The sequence below is a fragment of the Tachypleus tridentatus genome, chromosome 1 (assembly GCF_004210375.1).
Source record: "Tachypleus tridentatus isolate NWPU-2018 chromosome 1, ASM421037v1, whole genome shotgun sequence".
NCBI lineage: Eukaryota > Metazoa > Arthropoda > Merostomata > Xiphosura > Limulidae > Tachypleus > Tachypleus tridentatus.
Window position 1 is genome coordinate 31,016,823 of NC_134825.1, and position 20,578 is coordinate 31,037,400.

General features: G+C 34.4%; 1 protein-coding gene across 3 annotated transcripts in view; it reads left to right on the forward strand.

Annotated features, from left to right (window-relative positions):
• LOC143245150 (uncharacterized) overlaps positions 1-20,578 on the forward strand; it is a 43,010-nt gene that overhangs the window by 1,592 nt on the left and 20,840 nt on the right. For 2 of the 3 annotated variants that reach the window (XM_076491138.1, XM_076491147.1), the window contains exon 2: positions 19,691-19,892. In XM_076491138.1, the coding sequence (XP_076347253.1) occupies positions 19,691-19,892 (202 nt within the window). Of the gene's footprint in view, positions 1-12,634; positions 12,764-19,690; positions 19,893-20,578 lie in introns of all 3 variants that reach the window. The other variant, XM_076491156.1, reaches the window with a different exon arrangement.

Consider the following 20,578-nt stretch of genomic DNA (forward strand, 5'->3'; position numbering starts at 1 on the left):
TCGAAAAACCAAAAGTAGAGTAACGAAGGACATTAACGAGGTAGAAAATATAATTCAAGTAAAACATAACTTTGGTAGCAGAATTAAAAAGATTTGGTATATCTAAAGAATAGATTAAGTATGGCCTTTTTTTCTGTAACTGAAAATACAATCTGCTCTCAGTTACGGTATCGGAGAACTCTTGTAATCTACATCTATTATCGCTTATGCTGCACCACCTGTTGTAGAAGGACGTACCTGAACTATTCCAACAATGACATTTTCAATTCCAGTTCCAGAGTTAAACCAACCAATTCAGCATTCTCAAATTGAGAAACCAACATACTATGATGGAAATGTAACGTAATAATATCAGGCTTAACTTTAAATCATTTCTGGAGTAAATGGATGAAATAATGATAAACAAGGAAACCATCTGGCTGTCAATCTATAAGGACCAGTTTTGACAGGACTAAATAACATTTTCGCCTGAAAGCGGTAGCAACTGAAAAATATTGATAGCCACCTTGTTTTTTAAACGTGCAGAATATTGGTATAGGCGTACTCAGCTATACTACCCAGATGTTTCTCGTGGGATGATTGATACTGGCACACTACCAATTTATAAATGCCATAACAGGCGTGGATATGAAGATACTTGGGGTAAGACGTCTTTAAAGGAAGCTCTGCGGTTAGCAATAAAACTGGAACCTGTTTAAGTTGTAAATAAATTACTGTATAGTACAGGTAACAATTAAACTCTCACCTTCAAATCAGTCGTATTTAAGTTTAACGTGGAGTAAAATTAGAGACAATTTAATTTGTATCTTTTAATTTTCATCTGAATGTTTGAAAAACTCCCAAAGAAGAAAAATGCGTCCCAACAATATTGAGGAATTTTAACCTATCTAACGTAACTTCAGTACTAAAGTATTAAATGAGGTATTTGAAATAACTTATCTAGGTTACTTTTTATCCGTCGTGGTTGCAAAATAAACTTCGCTTCTTTGTGGGTATTTGGGTATGTTGGACTTTAGATACGCAGGAGGATCAGGTGCAAAAGACCTCTTCCTCCATTCCTCCCTTTCATGTCGTCTACTACTATGCTATAGTTGCGGTGCTTTAGGGCCAGAGTAACCCACACTACTCCGACCCTTTTCAGGGAAATGTCCATTTATTGTCCTGAGGTGCCATTTTTGTTTCTTTTTATTTTTTATATATATTTTCGTCATTTATTGTTTTTATTTTTATAAATCTATTTATATTTAACGAGAGAAAGAAAAAAGCTATGAATATTACACCAGTTCCAAGCGTCTAGTGCATGTTGGCCTGCTTGATTTCTATTTCTTAAATATATATTCATTGGAGAGAGAGAGAGAGAGGTACTTAGAACTATCTTTCCCATGTACATAGTATCTGTCGAGATCATAAAATAAATCATGTTTATGCCAATTTTTATTAAAATAAGTTGGTACATTATGCAAGAGTCTATCAGATACTCTCTAAGTTTGTACACTTGTGCATAAAGATGGATTATGTACTGCGTCGCACTTTATAACCTGAAGTAATGATTGAATTTTGTGTTTTCGTAGTTTGTGTAATTGTTTTTGTTTATCAAGGGTGGACATATCTATATTATTATAGCTCTAATGTATGTTTTGTAAATTTTTATTATCAGGTGATGTGCCTTTTGTTTTTTCGATAGGCTTCTTCCATAATTTGCTATTTTCCAGATTCTAGTCAAGATATTGTTAGTATTCTGGATCATCGTTAATTTGGAATCGTAAGTTAATCCTCAAAATTTAGTCGACGTAACATTCTGTAAGTGATCTGTTCGTGTATAACTTTGGATCTTCTTTTCAGAAAATAAACTTCAAACCGCTCTGGTTTGTTCTTGAATATTTCGCTCAAAGTTACAGGAGGTCTATCTGCGAAAGCTATCCCTAATTTTACAGTGGAAGACTGGAGGGAAGGCAGCTAGTAATCACAACCAACTCTTGGGCTACTCTTTTTACCAACTAATAGTGGGATTGATTGTTACTTTATAACTCCTCCATGGTATAAGGACTAGCATGTTTGGTGTGACAGGGTTTCGAACCTGCGACCCTCAGATTATGAGTCGAGTGCTGCTATGGTAAACGCTTGGAAACTTTTGGTCTGTAGGAGTGGTGTAATTTTATACTGTGACATAAAGAATAAAGTTCGTAAGAATATCTGACTTCTATGGTAAAAAATACTGTCAAAATAACTATCATTTAAAATAGTTTTTCTAATTTTTAAACAAACTTTATGTATACTTGTTAGCCATTATTAAAATACTAACTTTGATCTTCTAAAAAATTTGAAATGCATGTGTGAGTGTGTATTAAAACAACTCTACACTATAATCTTTTTCTACTTACCACCTATTAAACTCCGCCCCAGTGTCACAACGATATGTCTTCAGACATGGAACGCTAGAAACCGGGTTTCGATACCCGCTGTGAGCAGAGCACATAATTCAATGGTATTGTGCTTGTTTACGTCCATATAAACAGCTATCAAAACCTGGTTTTTTAACGTCTTGCTGCTGAGCCTTTTCATGTGGCATGGAGGCCATCAAACACGTGCATCTGTTTATACTGACATCATATCAGAAACAATGTTGCTTAAAACATTACATTTTAAGTTCTGAACTGGAAAGTAGAGAATGTGTATGCGAAAAGTATGGTATTTAGTACCTTTTAGTATTTGAATGCAACGTTTTTTGCCAGTTATAATGGAACTTATGGTGTTAGTCAACATTTCCAAAGAATTCGTATGTGTACACCAATATGTTTAATTGCATTGCTTGTAACGTCTTCACTTTTGTCTCTTGTTTTACTTATTTGCCACATATGAAGTTAAAGTCTACTCAATTTATTTTGGAGTAAGCAAAAGATTTACCGTTTTCTTAACTCTTCATAACTTTTTAAAGATATGCAAAATGAATACCATATATACATTATTTCAGCAGTGCCAGAAAAACCTTAAGTGTTTGTGAAGGGGGAAGCAGCCAACAGGAAAACTTATTGGCGAGTCAAATATAATTACAAGTACTTTTGGCCATCGATTTAGTTTGTTTTTAATTTCGCTCAAAGCTACTCGAGGGCTATCTGTGCTAGCCGTCCCTAATTTAGCAGTGTAAGACGAGAGGGAAGACAGCTGGTCATCACCACCCACCGCCAACTCTTGGGCTACTCTTTTACCAACGAATAGTGGGATTGATCGTAACATTATAACGCCCCCACGGCTGAAAGGGCGAGCATGTTTGGCGCGATGGGAATTCGAACCCGCGACCCTCAGATTACGAGTCGCACGCCTTAACACGCTATGCCATGCCGGGCCATTTTGGCCATCGAATGATAGAATACAGTCTGAGTAACTAATATGTTATCACACGAACATCTGATACATTTTTCCTGTCCTCGGAAATTTACTCAAAGATAAAATTTTAACTATATATTGAGATTTCTAAATTTTCCTCTGAGGCATGTTTTATCTCTCATAGATAACATAAATTTAATGCACACACCAACAAGACTGTCGGTAGAGGATACAAACACGAAAATGTGTACTACAATTTTAAATTTATTGAACAATACACATTGTCTCGCTTGTAAATTCTTTTTCTTCTCGTTTAGCAGCGCGAGTCAGACTTTTAGCTGTCAACGTTTGAGAAGCTACGCCTACTAACACAAGTGCAATATTTTTACTTGTTGAGAAAATTTTATATTAAACTCTAGTTTAATTACTAGGCCTAGCGCGGCCCACTCTTAGCATGCTAGACTGTGCACCTCATCTTACGTTTCCTGGTTGGCGTCCCACTATTCTCCTCCTTTCAACAGATAAAATATCTTTTTAACCGTTTTGTTACCAGAGGTTAGTTAAGTATGACTGTTACATCCAACTGTCCGATTTCTAAAGTGCCTTTAGAGATGGCCGTTTTGATTAGCTGGACTTGTTTGTCCATTTCTTCAAAATTAGGGATAGTTAGGCTCTGAGCAGCTTTGTTTCAAATCCAATAAACAAATCTTTATTATAAATGTCACTGTCTGCGCTAACTTTAAGGAGCATGCGCAATACCGAGGAGCATTAACCATACGAAATGTTTTCAGTTTCTTTTCAAGGATTTCTTTTAAGATCGCAGTAACATGGATAAGAGTTGAAGGGTAGTTCGCTAAGTCATTTTTAGACTCGTGTTCCAGTCTAGAACGGCTCTGGATTCTTGGTTTAATTACTTATTTGTTCTCATATCCGTAGTATACGACACAGTTGACCTTGGAACTCATCAGATTTAACCGTGAAGTGAGTAGTAGTGGCAGAATAGGTTCTACCGGATGTAGAAATAATAGTAGGGCCTCAGGTAACGCCATTATCAACTGCATTGAAGAAAAAAATCACGCTGTTTTGCTTTACAACGGAAATTAAAAGAACTGAATGTTTAAAATGAATTAATAAATGTCTGAGGTAATAATAAAATGTGAAGTACCAGGAATTATTCAAATACTTTTAATTTATTAAATATTTATGTATTGGCCACTTAAAAATACATCGTTTAGTTAAGATTTTGATAAACGTGTACGAACGTATAATCTGATATCTGAATACGAAATGTAGTGTGTATATGTTTGAAGTATGGATTAATCCTTGTTTATAACATAACGTGTTTGTGTAAACTTTCACAGAGAACTGTTTAAGGATGGCACTAGCCTGAGTGGGAGGGGGATTTCATAACGTTAAGAGGATTGTATTTTACATCTTAGGAGCATATCCTATAATATTAAGGAAGTTAACCCACTTTAACGCCAGCTTTATTCATTGGATGCATCTGTTATAAGGGAAGTTAAGGAACATTTGGCCCTAGTTTCGAGGAAGCCCTCTCCCGTAGCCCTGTTACTGAAACTGGTTGATACCGTATTTTATTTCGATTTAAGTGTTTTCTTTCTAAAATCGATTTTAATCACCTGTCCTTATTTGTAAAACTTGAACAGCTTGTTATCGGCTACATCAATAACATTATCATAGAAGTAACTTTTGAAGTGCATTAGCGTCCTGCGATGAACTTCTCACAAATTAAGAGAATTGTTCATTATACGTCAGTCAGTTAGATTTCTAAATAACTTGTATTGTTATAAAATGAAGTATTGTATATTTAACACCTGAACATCAGTTTCTTAATATACTGTCTTTACGCTTGCCAAATTCTAAAACACGCAGGTTTATTCTGATTAGTTGACACCGTTCTGAGAACGGACTTGTCTATTTCATTTAGTTGTTGATTCCAAATGGTAATGCAATTTAAATACCTAAAAATGTAGTCGCAAAAATATACTATTGTATTTTACTTTAAATCTGTCTTAACGTTTGTTTCTATATTCAAATTCGTATGCCTTCACCTTTTTTATTGTTTTTGTTTGTTTGTTTGTTTGGGGGAGAGAACCTTGCAGCTGATTTCAACTATAGGTTGCTAACGTCTTACTTTATCTAAACTATTGTGTTCGAACATTTAACAAAGTTTGCGCTGCTTTAGGTTATTTCTTTTCTGAACTTTTCATACTCAATTTCTTATTAATACATGACGGAATAAATTACGAAGAGTGCCCTAAGTTTATAACTAAAATACCTAGGGACAAATATCAACTGGTGCTTATGAAAATACAGAAAAGCAGATCGTCTCTTAAGATTACTCGTCGCGTATTCCAGCAACAAACCCATTCAAAGTTAACAAAAATAAGTCTAAAACAATGCTACAAAAAATGCAATGGCATCGTGAACAAAAGTACACGTGTACTCTTGAAAGAAACTTAAAGACCACTTGGGCCTAAATTAAAGTGAAAACAGTGCGGACATTCCGTTACACATTTTTCAACACTTAACTGTAGAGGATAAAATATATTGTAGTAATTAATGTTTTTAAGGGCAAAGGAATATGCTAAAATACCACAATGATTTAGTAAAGACTTACCACTTAAATTAAATTCTTCAAACGCTAATTTTATAACGTTAGTAACAGTAGGCCTATTTATACTTGTAATCTAACTTAATACATAAACGTCACGTAATGCTTAGCTGAAACACTAATTGGTAAATTTATTATGCGTTTGGATGCAACTTCATGTGAACTTCCAAATTAAACTGTTATCATCAAAGTTATATTAATAAAATAATATTTTAAATAAATCATCATGAATATTGAGTATTCAATGTGTATAAAAACAAACAAACAAAAACATTATCTGGCGTAAGAACAATCGGGTGACATTTTTCTTGCCAGGTGACTGTGGGCATTACCAAAAAAAAAAAAAGTGTGAAAGCATTCTCGACAGTGGGGAAAGAGAAAGCCTTGTATAATACACTTGTGTATATACATTTTTAATACAATTTTAAGATACATTTAAATTAATAACCTTGATGGGGAAAAAAGTTGTCCGGGTGAACTGTTTTCGATTATAAGTCGCAGATTAACGACAAAACATCACTGGTAGGACTATGCAAGGTCTGAATGTTGGTGTTCTGAAACTGTAAAATGTGGCGTTTAATAGTTCGCATCTTGTTGCTGCATAAAAGACACTCACACGAAAATATTAGATACATAAAAACTAAAAGTTCAGTTCACCTAACCATTCACTCAGCCAAGTTTACAGAGATACATAGCTCATTCACCTTGTATGATAGTGGTGTACTATAGTTAAAATATCCTAGTAAGTTTTAAATATTGTTTCTTCTTATTTAAATAAAATGACAATTGTTTGTTTCTTGAATTTCGCACAAAGCTACACGAGGGCTATCTGCCTTAGCCGCCTTTAATTTAGCAGTATAAGACTAGAGGGAAGGCAGCTAGTCATTACCACCCACCTCCAACTCTTACCAACAAATAGTGGGATTGACCGTAACATTATAACGCCCCCACGGCTGAAAGGAAAACATGTTTGAGATGGAGATTCGAACCCGCGACTCTCGAATTACGAGTCGAATGCCTTAACCCATCTGGCCATGCTAGATCTAAAATGATAAACTTTATCAAACAGTACAGATATTTTAAGATGAATAAGTTAATAAGCTGCGACAAACGCAGCAAAATTATTAGAATCAACAAGATGAATGTACGTGATATGATGGAATTAGGCCCAGGCGGTTAGGGCACTCAACTCGTAATCTGAAGGTCGCGGGTTCAAATCCCTGTCGCACTAAACATGCTCGCCCTTTCAGCCTTTGTGGCGTTATAATGTAACGATCAATTCCACTATTCGTTGGTAAGAGTAACACAAGAGTTGGTGGTGGGTGGTGATGACTTCCCTCTAGTCTTGCACTGCAAAAGTAGGGACGGCTAGCGCAGATAGTCCTCGTGTAGTTTTGCGCGAAAAATAAAAACAATGATGGAAGTAACTTATTTTTGAAAATTATATCTAAATCAATATTTTTATGAACATGTTTTTTTTTTTCAAAATTTATCTAATAACGATATGTATAGAGAATGTCTAATTTCTGGTATTTCATGAAAACGTTTTAATGTATGTTTCGTTCTTTCTTTTAGGTATTACTTGGTTAGTATTTTGAGTTATATATTTTCAAGTTTTTAATTTTTTCTTCTTCGTTCAGTCTGTACAGATTGAAAATTGTGAAAAACTGATTCTTAGACATTCCTACTTGGTCAACTGTATGACCCTTCACATTATTGTGACAATAAAAGCAGTGGATTTTGTGAACTTCAGAGTCTACTTTTTAGATTGTCTTCTTGGTTCTGCTTTTATTATCCTGCTGAGCTGAAGAAGCTTGTTTTAATTTTGTTTTCAGAGTTGAAATTTGGGTTGGTTGGAATATGTGGGTTATGTATTCTTATGATAAAGCCATATCGGACTATTCGCTATGTCCACTGAGGGGAATCGAATCCGTTTTTCTTGATGACGAGAAACCTACTTGAAGTAAAACTGTATATCAAGACTGCTGCTATGGGTTATTAAGTTTTAGTAACATAAAGTTGAACAACGTTTCGACCTTCTTACTTCTTTCTCAGAAAGAAGTTAAACATTGTTCCATTGCTTTTTGTTTTTAACACCCATGTAAGCCTCCTTCACAAATCTGTTCTTAGTATTGCAAATATGAAGAATTACCGGTGTCCTACTAACCATATACAGGTTAGTAAAGAGTTGTAGCAGAGTTCTGACTGGAACAAAAAATGTGCCGTGTGTTACCTTGACAATCAAGCAAACGTATTTTGGAATTTTTAGCCAATGATCATGATATTACTGTGCCAGGAATAAATTACAACCGTGGGGCTCGTGTATATTCCATTTTATTACCTATCAAAATCTCTACATGTCTAACCCCAAATCTAATTAAACGCCCGAACTAGCGCGCCATCCGTTTTGTGTATACATGGCTGAAAGAATGTTCAGAAGACAAACTGGATTTTCGTGGTAGAAAGCGTTGTCATTTTGTCGAACTTCCGTGTCAATCCTACCGCAACAGATGGACGACTTTTCGACCTTATATAGAAGAAAACTAGATACTAATTACAAACTTTTCTCTCTTACTTTTCGACTGCTAACCTGTTATCGTCTTCGGGAAAATTTCACAATGTTAATAGTGTGGATTCTATTCTGATGTTTCTTAATGTAAATCTGGTGGTTGGTTACCTACTCTGACCCTATCTCTCTCATTAGAACTTTAGACACCTTTGTACGGTTCAAAAAAAAATCCTAATCTTGTTAATTTCTATGCTACATTAAGTGTTATTTGTTAGTAGACGCAAACGGCTTCTTTTTTCTTTTTGCCTACCTGTTGTTTGTGCCCTTGTGTCTTAATACTATTGCAGATAGACCGATACTGTTAAGTATCAAACTTATTCTCCTCAATTCTAATTTTTGAACTTCTTCCTTTTGCTATGTATTAGAATCTATATTCATATGGGATATTATAAGTGGTGTTTACCTTTTTCCACTGGGTTTTGGGTAGCTTGTATGTAATAAATGTGGTCCTTTGGTGTTGTGATTCCTAAATATTGTTCTACATGTTATTTAATATTCTGTGGATGTTTTCAGAGACCTCTGATATACGTGAAAGCAGCTGTAAGTTTCAGTTCCTTCTCACTCCATCTCTCTTGTGTTTCTGTTCATTCTTAAGGGGGAGTTCTTTGTCTCATTTCATTTTAGGTTCTTTGGGATTACAAATAACTTTCTTTCATTCTTGAAGCTAGGCAGTTTATAACTTAGCTTTATACTGAGAGGGTGAGTTACTTCAGTCAGTTATTTACTAATATTGATGTGATGTGGTACGAGTTGTTTCTTGGTAACCATCAGATCAAAGAATGTCAGTTTTATCTTTTTCGTACTGTGAATTGTATCACGAAATGTTGTCTGCTCAGGTAGCTCATGGAGTTTAGAATCTTGTGTGTACGGCCGTATCACGAATATATCAACAACGTATCTAACCTAAATCTCAAGGCGTAGAATAGTTGTTTTAAGGGCGTTAACTTCGAATTGTTTTGTGTACTGGCGATAGGAGTGAACCCATAGATCTTATTGTTGGTAGGACTTATCTTTAAGTTAAATTAGCCTGTGTTGCTGTTTTGACACAAGACTGTGAGTTCTATTACTTTGAAGATTGTCAGTTGGGCGTGTTCTTCAGGAGTTGTCACTTTCAAGGTTTATGCAGAATATCTGTAGTGTTAGGGGCTGGTACATCACTGAAGAGATTGGTACGCCAAAACTTATTGTCTCTTTATTGTGGTTGCTTTTATTACCTATACATAGGCTTAATTCTTCACGTGAAGAGGTTCTACCTGTTAACGTGATATTTATTAGTAATTAATAGGTATTTGAGACTTTGATAATCTTAGGTTACTATGTATGACGATTGGTATTATATCGCTACAACTTTGCCGTAAGTACTTAATTAAATCTATTTTTGGTCCAAAAGATTGAAGCTGCAAAACGCTCCCATTAAAAAAACACAAAAACTAATCTAAATTATGAAAAGTACAGTCTTTCGCATCTCGGTGCATCACATGAACTTCTTTGTTTCCTAACATTTTAATTCAGTAATACAGGTTCTCTTATCACGAACGTTGTTTAAAAACCTTTAAGCTCAAGGAACTTTATTTTTCGTCCCAGGCAGTTTATAAGGTATGGTAACATAAATAAGACTGACGATCCGCGAGTTAAGGCTTAACAAAAATTGTCTAATTCAATTTGTATCACAATAGACGTTTTTACGTGCCTATAACAAATTGAATTCACGAGTTTGGTTGTGACAGTGTATTTTTACTATACATCTGAATAATATGTAAAATATACCGAATTTTTTGAAGTATCTAAAATCTATATCGCGAAATGTTTAAGATAAAATGAAACAATCTATAGATACGTCTTTTAACAAAATCACTTTTGGCCAGCTCAAGCATACTGTCGTTAGATTCGTCTTCTGCGTACAGTCGCGTACTGTTTTAGATTAGTGACATGCAAGGGCTTCTATATACAGACTTAGATAAAACAAATATTTGTTGCTCCAGCAGTTCATTCTTGATTTTTCAGTTAAACAGTTCGCGTTATTTTAATTTTTATTTGAAATTACTTAAATTACAAAAGAGCAATTCGGTGTTTCGTACCCGCACTTCTAAGATGAAACGTCACGTGACAACATAGTCACTTAGTGAGATGACTGAGGTTCAGACCGCCAGCAGACAGAGAGGCCTTGCAGTCTACGTTAAACACAGGCGTCAGACGGAATATTGATCGTGCCAAGGGCGTACTTTCCCATAGTCTCATGCAACACTCGGAAGTTTTTGTTACAAAATAAACATCAATTTCCTGGCGAACATTCTAGACATGTGGTAATATTTCTAACTCAAACACAATTTCAATGGCTGTTTTTCTCTGAAAACAATTTATAATATTTTTATAGAGATGGGTCCAAATAAAAACGATACACAACTTATTTTACAAAGCTCGCAATGTGTTTGAGGAATTGCATATATGTGAACGAAATGTATGGTATCAAATAAACTAAAAATCGCAGTAAAATATTTTTTTTTTGTATTTTCTCTCTTTAAATTATTGTAAAATATTTTTTTTCCTTCAGTTGTTATTAACTGACTTTGGAGTTTGCATCATTAAGATCTAATTTATTAGATACGATTGGGTCGTAACTTAATATATGCACGTTCCATACTAGATCTCCTTAAAGCGCCTAATTTTCTTTTAACACATGTTATTTTTCCATATAATCAAATTCTTTATCCGTGCTCCTCTGTGACTCAATGCTAATAATTAGTTAAAATTCAGAGATGGATCCATGCCGTTGGTACAGCGTAAACTCATTGTGCAACTTTGTTCTTAAACCGCTTGTCTGGTTGCTTCATCACACCTTGAAATTGACTTGCCCGGGTATTTACTTGAAATGGTACGTGTTTTCAAGCAACTGCATTGATTAGAAATAGAACCTGCATAACGTTTGTTGCTTAGTTTAGTTTTGCCTGGAAACTGTACAGTTATATCTTTTTGTATAGAGTGGTTTCGTCCATTGAGTATTAAAAAAAAAAAAAAAAAGTGGAATCGATAAACAGAAATTGATCTCTCCTCAGGATATAAATGTAACTTTCCTTAACTGATTTAGTAAGGTACCCTTAGGAAAAACTAATCTCGACAACGTTATGTAAAATTTTCCTTTTTTCCACGTTAGTAATAGATTAAACTGCACCCACGACCACATTTTGAAGAAGTGTCATCTCAGTACGACAAAACCAATTTGTCCAAATGTTTCTCGGTGATTTAAGTACAGTTATCAATTTTTTTAAAGTATTGCTGCAAATAGTAATGGATGAACATAACTATATTTGTAGTCTGGCCTTTTGTACCTCTTCTTCATTGTATGTGGTCAGAGTCCGGTTCCGTCCATCTCTCTTCCTCCCTCTTTAGAAATACTTAACCCCCATAATACTTCATAGTTTTTGTTTAAAAGATCGGTGAACACTAATGTCGGACACTACATGGTACTGATTTTACCTTCTTCTAAGCCATGTCTGTGAATAACAATCTACAATATTCATTCCCAATTGGACCTCTGAAGAAAGGTCCATCTTTTAAAAGCGCTTTGGTTTTAGGGCTTTTATTTGATGTTTATGAAGACCTTTCGGACCTATGTTTTTTTATTAACGTCATGAATACAGCATTTAGTGCTATTTTACTATTTCTCTTCGAAATTTATGAATTTCGCGTAAGGCTACACTCCGGCTATTAGCCATCCCTAATTTAGCAATCAAAGACTTAAGGGAAGGCAGTAGTCGTATCCATCCACCGTCATTTCGAGATGATTTCCTGTTAACGAATAGTAGGATTTAACTGTTCCATCAAACACGCTCGCCCTTCTAGCAGTAGAGATGGAACAGGCAGTTTCAAAGCTACTCCTAATAGTAGTTAGGATACGGTATTGGTGTTGATTAAAGTTACAAAATTTGCATTTTGTTTTGTTGCACTTACAGTGCATTGTTTAGAACTCTCCAGCACCTGATAAAAGCATTGTTTTAGTGAAATAATGTTATTTAGAGGAGTTTATTTCAATGTTTTATATCGAGTAAACATTAAATTCAAATTTACACTACAGGTTTCCAATCGTTCATTCACTTCTTTATTTCTAGCTCAACACGTTGCTATAGCAACCCACTAAATTACGTCTCTGCTCCCCGACGACCCAACCGTTCGCCCCTACGTAGAGGTATATCTGTGTAAGAAAGCAATTGCAGCTTCGGCTTCGTTCTAAAGATCAGGTTGGAAATGACATTATTCTCAACTTTATCTGGCAACTGCGTGGAAAAGGCTAAGACAGGTTTTTACCTCCAACAGGGTTATCCCAGAATGCCTTCCTCCTTTTTAAAATCTTAGCTGTATTAAATCTTCCCTGCCAGTTGCTTAACAAATTCATAAACATTTGTATTGCCAAAAAATCAAAAGTCGTAGCGTTCAGGTGTTATCCACAACTTTGTATAAGTTATGTTAATTAAATGACACTTTAATCACTGATTTATTCATATAAAATAGTGTGAATAATTTCAGTTATTTTCGTGGTCTTAAGTATATAATACCTTATATCTACGAGTCATCTAAAATGTCTAACTTCAAAATAAAGATACATACCTTTTTCCTAGAGTGTAACAGTTTTCACAGCTCATGTATCTCATATCTGACGCCTGTTTATCTTGAACCTCGGTTAATGTCTGCATCTTGTTACACTTTTCTAATGGCCAGGTGGTTAAGGTACTTGGCTCGTAATTTGTGGGAGGGTCGCGGATTCGGATCCATGTCACACCAAATATGCTTCTCATGTCAGCCGTGGAATGTTACGGTCAGTCTTTTTTCTATTTGATGGTAAGAGTAGCTTGAGATAACGATGTGGTAATGATTAGCTGCCTTTCCTTTAGTCATAACCCCTAAATTAGGGATAGTTAATGCAGATAGCCCCCGTGTACCTTTTGCTCGAAATTCAAAATAAACCTATTGTTTTCTTAACTCATTCAAAACACACACATTGGAAGTTTATTTTCAGAAAACAAATCTATTTGACTTCTATCAATCAAAACCCACGCTACCAGTAAAGCTTCTCTAACACGCTTACAATTAAAAGCTTACTTTGAAACTCTGACTTATTTTGTCGGAATGTTATCAAGAAGTTTCTGGTTTTGTGGAGTATTCAAATGTTGCTTAAACTACATATAGTTAGTATCCCCTAAAAAAACAACAAAAAAAACAACAAACAAACAATAAAACACAACTACGCCCAGTAATGTGAGGGTTGCTGGTTAGTCCCAGTCCCACGTAACAAGATTTAAAAACAAACAAAAAGAACCTCGGGTCGATGTTCAGTGGTGCTAAAAGCTGCTTCCCCCATCCATTTTACTTTAGTTCACCCTGTTTTCCTTTAGGAACAAGCGTTCCTAAATGTAGCTGAAGCTCACACAGCGGTAATGTTTTTCTCTTTGTCACACTTGCAAAATAAAACCCACTAGGCAGCATTTTAATGGACGAAACAAAGTATTTTAACATGCCTTTATAAAAACGAGTATATAAAAAATGCATGTTTTGAACTTTTAAACATTTATAGCTTGTCATCCTCATCAAGTACATTATGTAGCTCCTACAGTTCATTAAAATACATTTGTTCTTATATTGATTCAGTTTCAGTAAGAGTTTTAGATTTCATCAACTCAGTTTTGTATCTCGAGTTTATATTTAACAGTAAGTGTGACTTATGGTTAGATGCAGATTGTCAGACGTAACCAAGACAGCCGTTATTTGTTCATACATACTTCGGTGTGTTTATTTCTATTTATAATAGTAAAACGTATATCTATCTCCCACGGTGAGATAGTGATACACTTAAGAACTTACAATGTTAAAATCCGTGGTTCGAAGTTTGACACAGCAAATATTCCACTGTATTTGCTGAAAAAAAGGCAAACACACTATCACACGTAATATCTCCTGATCGGTTAATTATAAACATATCAATGGTTTTGAGTACATGAAAATTTAAATATGTCGAATTCTAATTATATCAACATAGATCCGTCAGTTTTCGTATGTGTTGAACAGTCAAACATGTTGAGAACAAATGTTTCGTTTAGTGAGGGACTATCGACGAAAAAAGAAAAACAACTGGACTCGATCCGTCGATTGATTTTGAACAAATTTCGAAGATAGGAGTACGAACGAAAAAACCTTTTAAACGTGTTTCATGTATTTGTTTGTCTCTCCTTTCGCTTGTCAAAACAAAAGTGGTATCTAGCTGAGAAAATACTCATTGTCTCAAGCTTGATGTTACCTTTGCATCAAAACCCAACCATGTTTCCCAGCAATGCATTGCAGTCAATTTTCTTTGAAAACCAAATGAAACGCAATTTGTTATTGAAATAACATTTGAAACGTTAAGACTGTTCTAAACGGACCACTGTATTGCATGTACCCAAAGCACTGGGTTGACTGCACGTTTCTAATTTATTACCACTATTTTAGGAAACTTGCACTTAAATTGTTTGAACTGATACCTGCTAATACATGAATATTGAATGCTATGTGCTTTGTAGACCAAGCTTCTAATGTATTTGAAATCTAGTATAAACTAACTAAAAATGTAGTTATAAGCGCGGTTTCAAACAAATTAAGAATTTATCTATTAAGTAATCTGTCAAAGATGAGAGAAAATTGTATATTGTTCAATTCTTAAACGTTACACTGTTCAAGAAAACTCGTGTGGAAATGTTATTGGCGTACAACTGCATATGCTTAAAACGCACACATTTCTATGTTGAGCTAAACAATTAAATTAGTAACGCCAGTGTTAAATTACACAAGTGCACTTCAAACAACAACGCATCGCTAAAAAAAAAGTACACGCTAGACACTGACGCGAGACCATTCAGTGTTAGATTGACCATCATTCTCAATATCCGTACTAACACCGTAATGCTAGACTAATCTATCGTTTATATTAAGTTCTTTTGGATTATTAGATTTAAAAAATTAAAGCAACTCAAAGTTTTTCTTTCAAATAATATCCCTCTCCGATTATCCAGTCTTAAATGTTATGGTCTTTATAATCAACATTCATCGATGAGTCTAGTTTTGCAAATAAAGAACGTCTAGCAAACTCGGATTACTTTGTTTTTATATTTCATCCATGAAATATTCATTACTTGCAGCGTTGAGTGAAAAATCTAACTGATAGAAACTATAATACGCAAACTCTGCCCAACTTGCGTTTGATTATTCCCAGATTGTTCTAAAACTAAAATCCAGACTTTAGGGTACACTTACAACTTCCGGTTAAGTAACAATGTTAGTATCTGAATGACTCGTCTAAGTGAAAAACGTAGCTTACAACACTGCTCTCTCCTTGGATTATTACCTTTCTGTAACTTACTAATGTTCTTTTCTACTTTGTTATTTTGTATTTCCTTTTTACTTCACTGATTCTAATGATTTACTGTTATGTTTATTTTAGTGCCTACGCTTGTTTCTGTATAAGTTTTATTGCATATGACGTATATTCTTGACTGTATTATGCACTTCCCGCCTGTTCTCGAAACTTGTGAAGAACTAAGTGAGAATCAATAATGTCCTAGGTGTGTATGTAATACTACTGATTGAAAGTATCATTGCAAGCAAACTTGGAATGTTCTAGTCTTGCGTGATTGGTGTGTATAAACTGATGCTGCTGAGACAAAGTATTATTGGCAGTTAGTCAGTATGATGTAGGGGTTAGGAAGCTGTAATTGTGATTAACGCCGATTAATCAGAAAACTACAGAATTGGATCAGGAACGTTTATAGATTTCAAACATTACAAAACATTGAACTTCAATGAATAACTTCGGACTTTAGAATTTCCACGATGACACTAAAAATCATCGGTAAAAAGTCACCGGTGTGAGGCCAATCAAGCTAACAAGTTTAAGCGAGATGTGCGATAATCTCAACTCGGAATTAATTTACTCGTCGTGAACTCAGATCGTCGATAAGATTCACTTTTAGACCAAGTGGAAAACTGTATAGTTTATATACAAGAGTTTTACAATCAATTATAATAACTATTAGCAATAACTTTTATTGTATTTTGTTTGTATACTTAAAATATTTGTACTTAAGAGTAGTGTGTGTGCCAATTTTATTTACAAATACCATAAGTTTGACATGTATTAACAGTTAATTAACTTTTAAATTTCCTGTTATTTGAAATACCTAACATAAATCGGACACCCGTCTGAAATCAATTATACGTAGCATGATGCGCCTACATCCAAGTATATTTGATTTAAAGCTGTAAAGAGGAGTATATCTAAGTTTAAGTGATAACTCGCTAGACTTCCACTAAAAATACCGAGGATCGGATCTTGACAACGAATAACTCGAATACTCTTTCGACACTAAAGATTGTACCACACTAGTTTTCGAAACTTATGATAAAATTAGTTCGTAATTATTTATTAATACAATTTACTTAAATTATTAACCAATACAACAGCTGATATCCGATACCCAAACCCTGCCCGTGATTGCAAGAAATGTAATCTACATGTTATAGTTATTCAAATACTTAAAATCGACACTCGAAATAGTGTCTGGGCTAACTACAAATATTCCGGTGTTAAACTAAACACTGGAAATACAGAACTGTTTTGATAAATGTACCCCTCCCCTATAGGTTTACGAACCTTAAGGATTAAAATCTGTTATTCTATTTCCCACGATAAACAGAGGGGCAGATATCCCAGATTTTTTGCTTTAAGCTAAAACAAACGTGTTGAGAAAGACTTTACAATAACGCATCTTTCTTCATGAAATAACCTAAACATAATACACCAGGAATGATACTCCAACTCGCCACTGACCCTCTGGGAGTCTGCTCGGAGACTATTCAAGTTTTATAAGTACTTTGCTATATATTGTACAGCCTGTCTGTTCAAAGAATTCCTTCCTCTCCAACCGTGGCACGTTTCTTAAAAATAAACATTAAGATCCATTTTAGGGCATCACTTGAAAGCATGAAAACTCACGTTGTGATTCATTTATTTATTCTCTAGATTTTGTTAAAATCGCACAAATCTTAACATTTTGTACTTTTTACCTATATCAAGTTTACAACTACCTCAAAGTTGGCATTGGAGTCTGTAGGTTAAGAGCACCCACTTGCAAGGGAATATATCCATAAAGTAAAGTAATAGTTCTTAGTTCCATAATGTTCAAGGCCATGTGTTTAAGTCAAAACAGGATAAATGTCATAATTCCTAAACGGGTATAATTTGTTATTCAAACCCGAATTAAGGCATGGCCTTACCGGGCTGAAGCTCAGGGCCTCTCACTAATTAGGAGGCTTCAAGCTATGACCTAATGTATTGTACGTACAGGTTCTGTCTCGAAGGCTTTTCTGTGTATGTGCTTTTACATAAGATATTCTATCAGCTCTAAACTAAAACCAAATTCACTTTCTCGGTGAATTTTCTCGAGTTTAAGCAAAATTCGAATGCGCAACCACACTAAGTGGACATTTTCAGTACTGGATTTGGAATGGCGGCGACGCATGGCAAATTCTCAGTTTTCACTTCAATCGTTATGAAAGACAGAATTTATTGATTTTTGAGAGTGACTGGGTGAGTGAATACACGAACCTGATATCGGACCTTAACTTTTTAGTATTTTTTCGTAACGAAGGTTTGCTGATTAGCAGAGCACTCGGTTCTGACCTTCTCCACACAAGACAACCTTGGGACAAGTTATTTGTCACGTGGTTGTATTACGCATCGTTTGGTACATGCATTACATATGAAACTAGTCTAAGAATATAGTACTCGGTCATATTCTCCTCCTAATCTCGAACTGTACAAAATGAATTCTCGTTATGTAAGCATCAACTTGAACTTATTATTATATTAGTACGTAAAACATAGAATTCATGAATGTGCATTTCTAAACTTGTTTATGCGAAAATATCTAAAACTGAGTACACGAACTTGACATAAAACTAGTTATACATGTTTTAATTTTAAGTTATTAGTGACTAAATCATGTGTACTTTCTTTTATAATAGTATTAAATTTCATGATTGTGTTCGTATTAAGAAAACAAACGCACACACACAAACTAAGCTTAGATGTTTTAGGTCAGATGTGAAGATAATTGTTCTAAATCACTGCAAGTGGTTAAATTACACTAGTCAATGAAAGTCCTCCAACTATTTTGAATTGGCGGTTCCAAAACTTTAGTATCCCCAAGGATCAGATCCCTTTAATTTTTCTCCTGCTCCCAAACCTATCTTTTACCGTTTAAAGATTCCGTGTACTTAAAGCTGTATTCCAAAATTGTTTATTTATATAAATTTAATTTTATGAAAAATAGTTTATTCTATATATTATACCATATACTTTAAAATTATTTTAGTGAAACTTCGGAAATGACTAGCATACTTCCAATGCGAGTAACTTTCTTCTAAATCATTATTAAAAAATAAATTTGCGTTTCACTTTATAACTGGCGAACGGCCAGATCGATTGATTGTTATCATACTTCTTGTGGTGGTGACTATCATTCTACCGATCTGACCTAGAGGGCACTGTCTTCCCCTGAATTGTACAGGTACATCAGTTGGTTTGAAGGCGTCAACAAATAATTAAGACATGTATATAGACAAACTGTAAAATGATCTAACAAAAATAAATGAAAGTAATAAACTTCAAAACCATTGATATTTTGAAATTTGTGCGATTTTTGCTTTTTCTATTTAGTTTTACTAATAGATGTGCGGGTGTGAATAATATTTACCATTTAAAATATTTCTTGCTCTCTATATTAAATTAAGCTGTGTAGGATCTTAAGCTCTAGACGGTTCTTTCACACGAAAAAAAATGACCAAATCATTCTTTTAAAATGGCAATTAATTGTAAGTTGATACAAATTAAGTACTCTCATTTTGGAATTCGATACATTTGTTTTGAAGTATCTTTAAGTTATCCACCCTTATGATTTTAAACGTGTTAATAAATATTGGGTGCTCAAATGCTGTGACTTAGAATAACACCAAAACTACTTAGCTTTATAAAATTGCAATGTACGAATGCTTGTTTTTAATTTGTCTATTTTTTGTTTCTTAAAACTGAAAGCTGTTGCAGGTGCACATAAATTCAGTTAACTGTTTTCTGCTATTAGTGGTCCTTGTAACTGGAGCAACAGGATTTGTCAGTACTCATGTTATCAAGCTGCTTCAAGGAGAGGGTTACAAAGTGAGAGGAACTGTCAGAAATTTAAAAGATGAAGATAAAGTAAAATCAATCAGGGAACTTTGTCCTGATGCACAACACCCTATAGAACTTGTAGAAGCAGATTTGATGAAAGATGAAGGCTGGAACGAGTGAGTTTTCAATGCTTACTTTATATTTAACATTTGTTCAAAAACAGTAATTTTTTTTCCAATTATAATCTATTTTATAATTCACAAGAATAGATTATATGGCGTGAGAGGATAATTGCACATCATTGGAATGATGCATATGTTAGTTAATTCATTAGTGTGTAACAGAAGGTGTAACTATAGTAATATTTTACTTCTATGTAAAACAAAAAAAAAAATTAAAGATTAACTTCTGACCATTTTAGTCTAATGCCACTAAAGATGATTGTATGTTTGATATATAAAAACCTTTTCAGACAATGTTCATGCAGCAGTACTATAATTGGTGTACACCTAAAGGATGCAGCATTTGAAAGTGCCTCCAGTTTCTGAGTGGAAAAACTAACACAACAGAAAATTTGGGACAGTAATGGCTTAAAGACCAAACTACCATGATCAAATTGAGCAATGTACATAGATGTGAAGTGTAGAGTGTGGTTGCAAAAGAATCTGTTGTCCCACAAAAGCAATTGCATGGTGTTGGGCATACCTCCTGGTACTTTTAATAAGGTGATAGATTTGAAATAGACGAAGGCTCAAAAGCTTACAAACTTTCCAGCTGCACCTTCATTTTCTGTTTTTATTAAAAGAAATGGCCAAAACACTTGGAATTACTATCTCATTTAAGCATAATTATAAACTTTCCT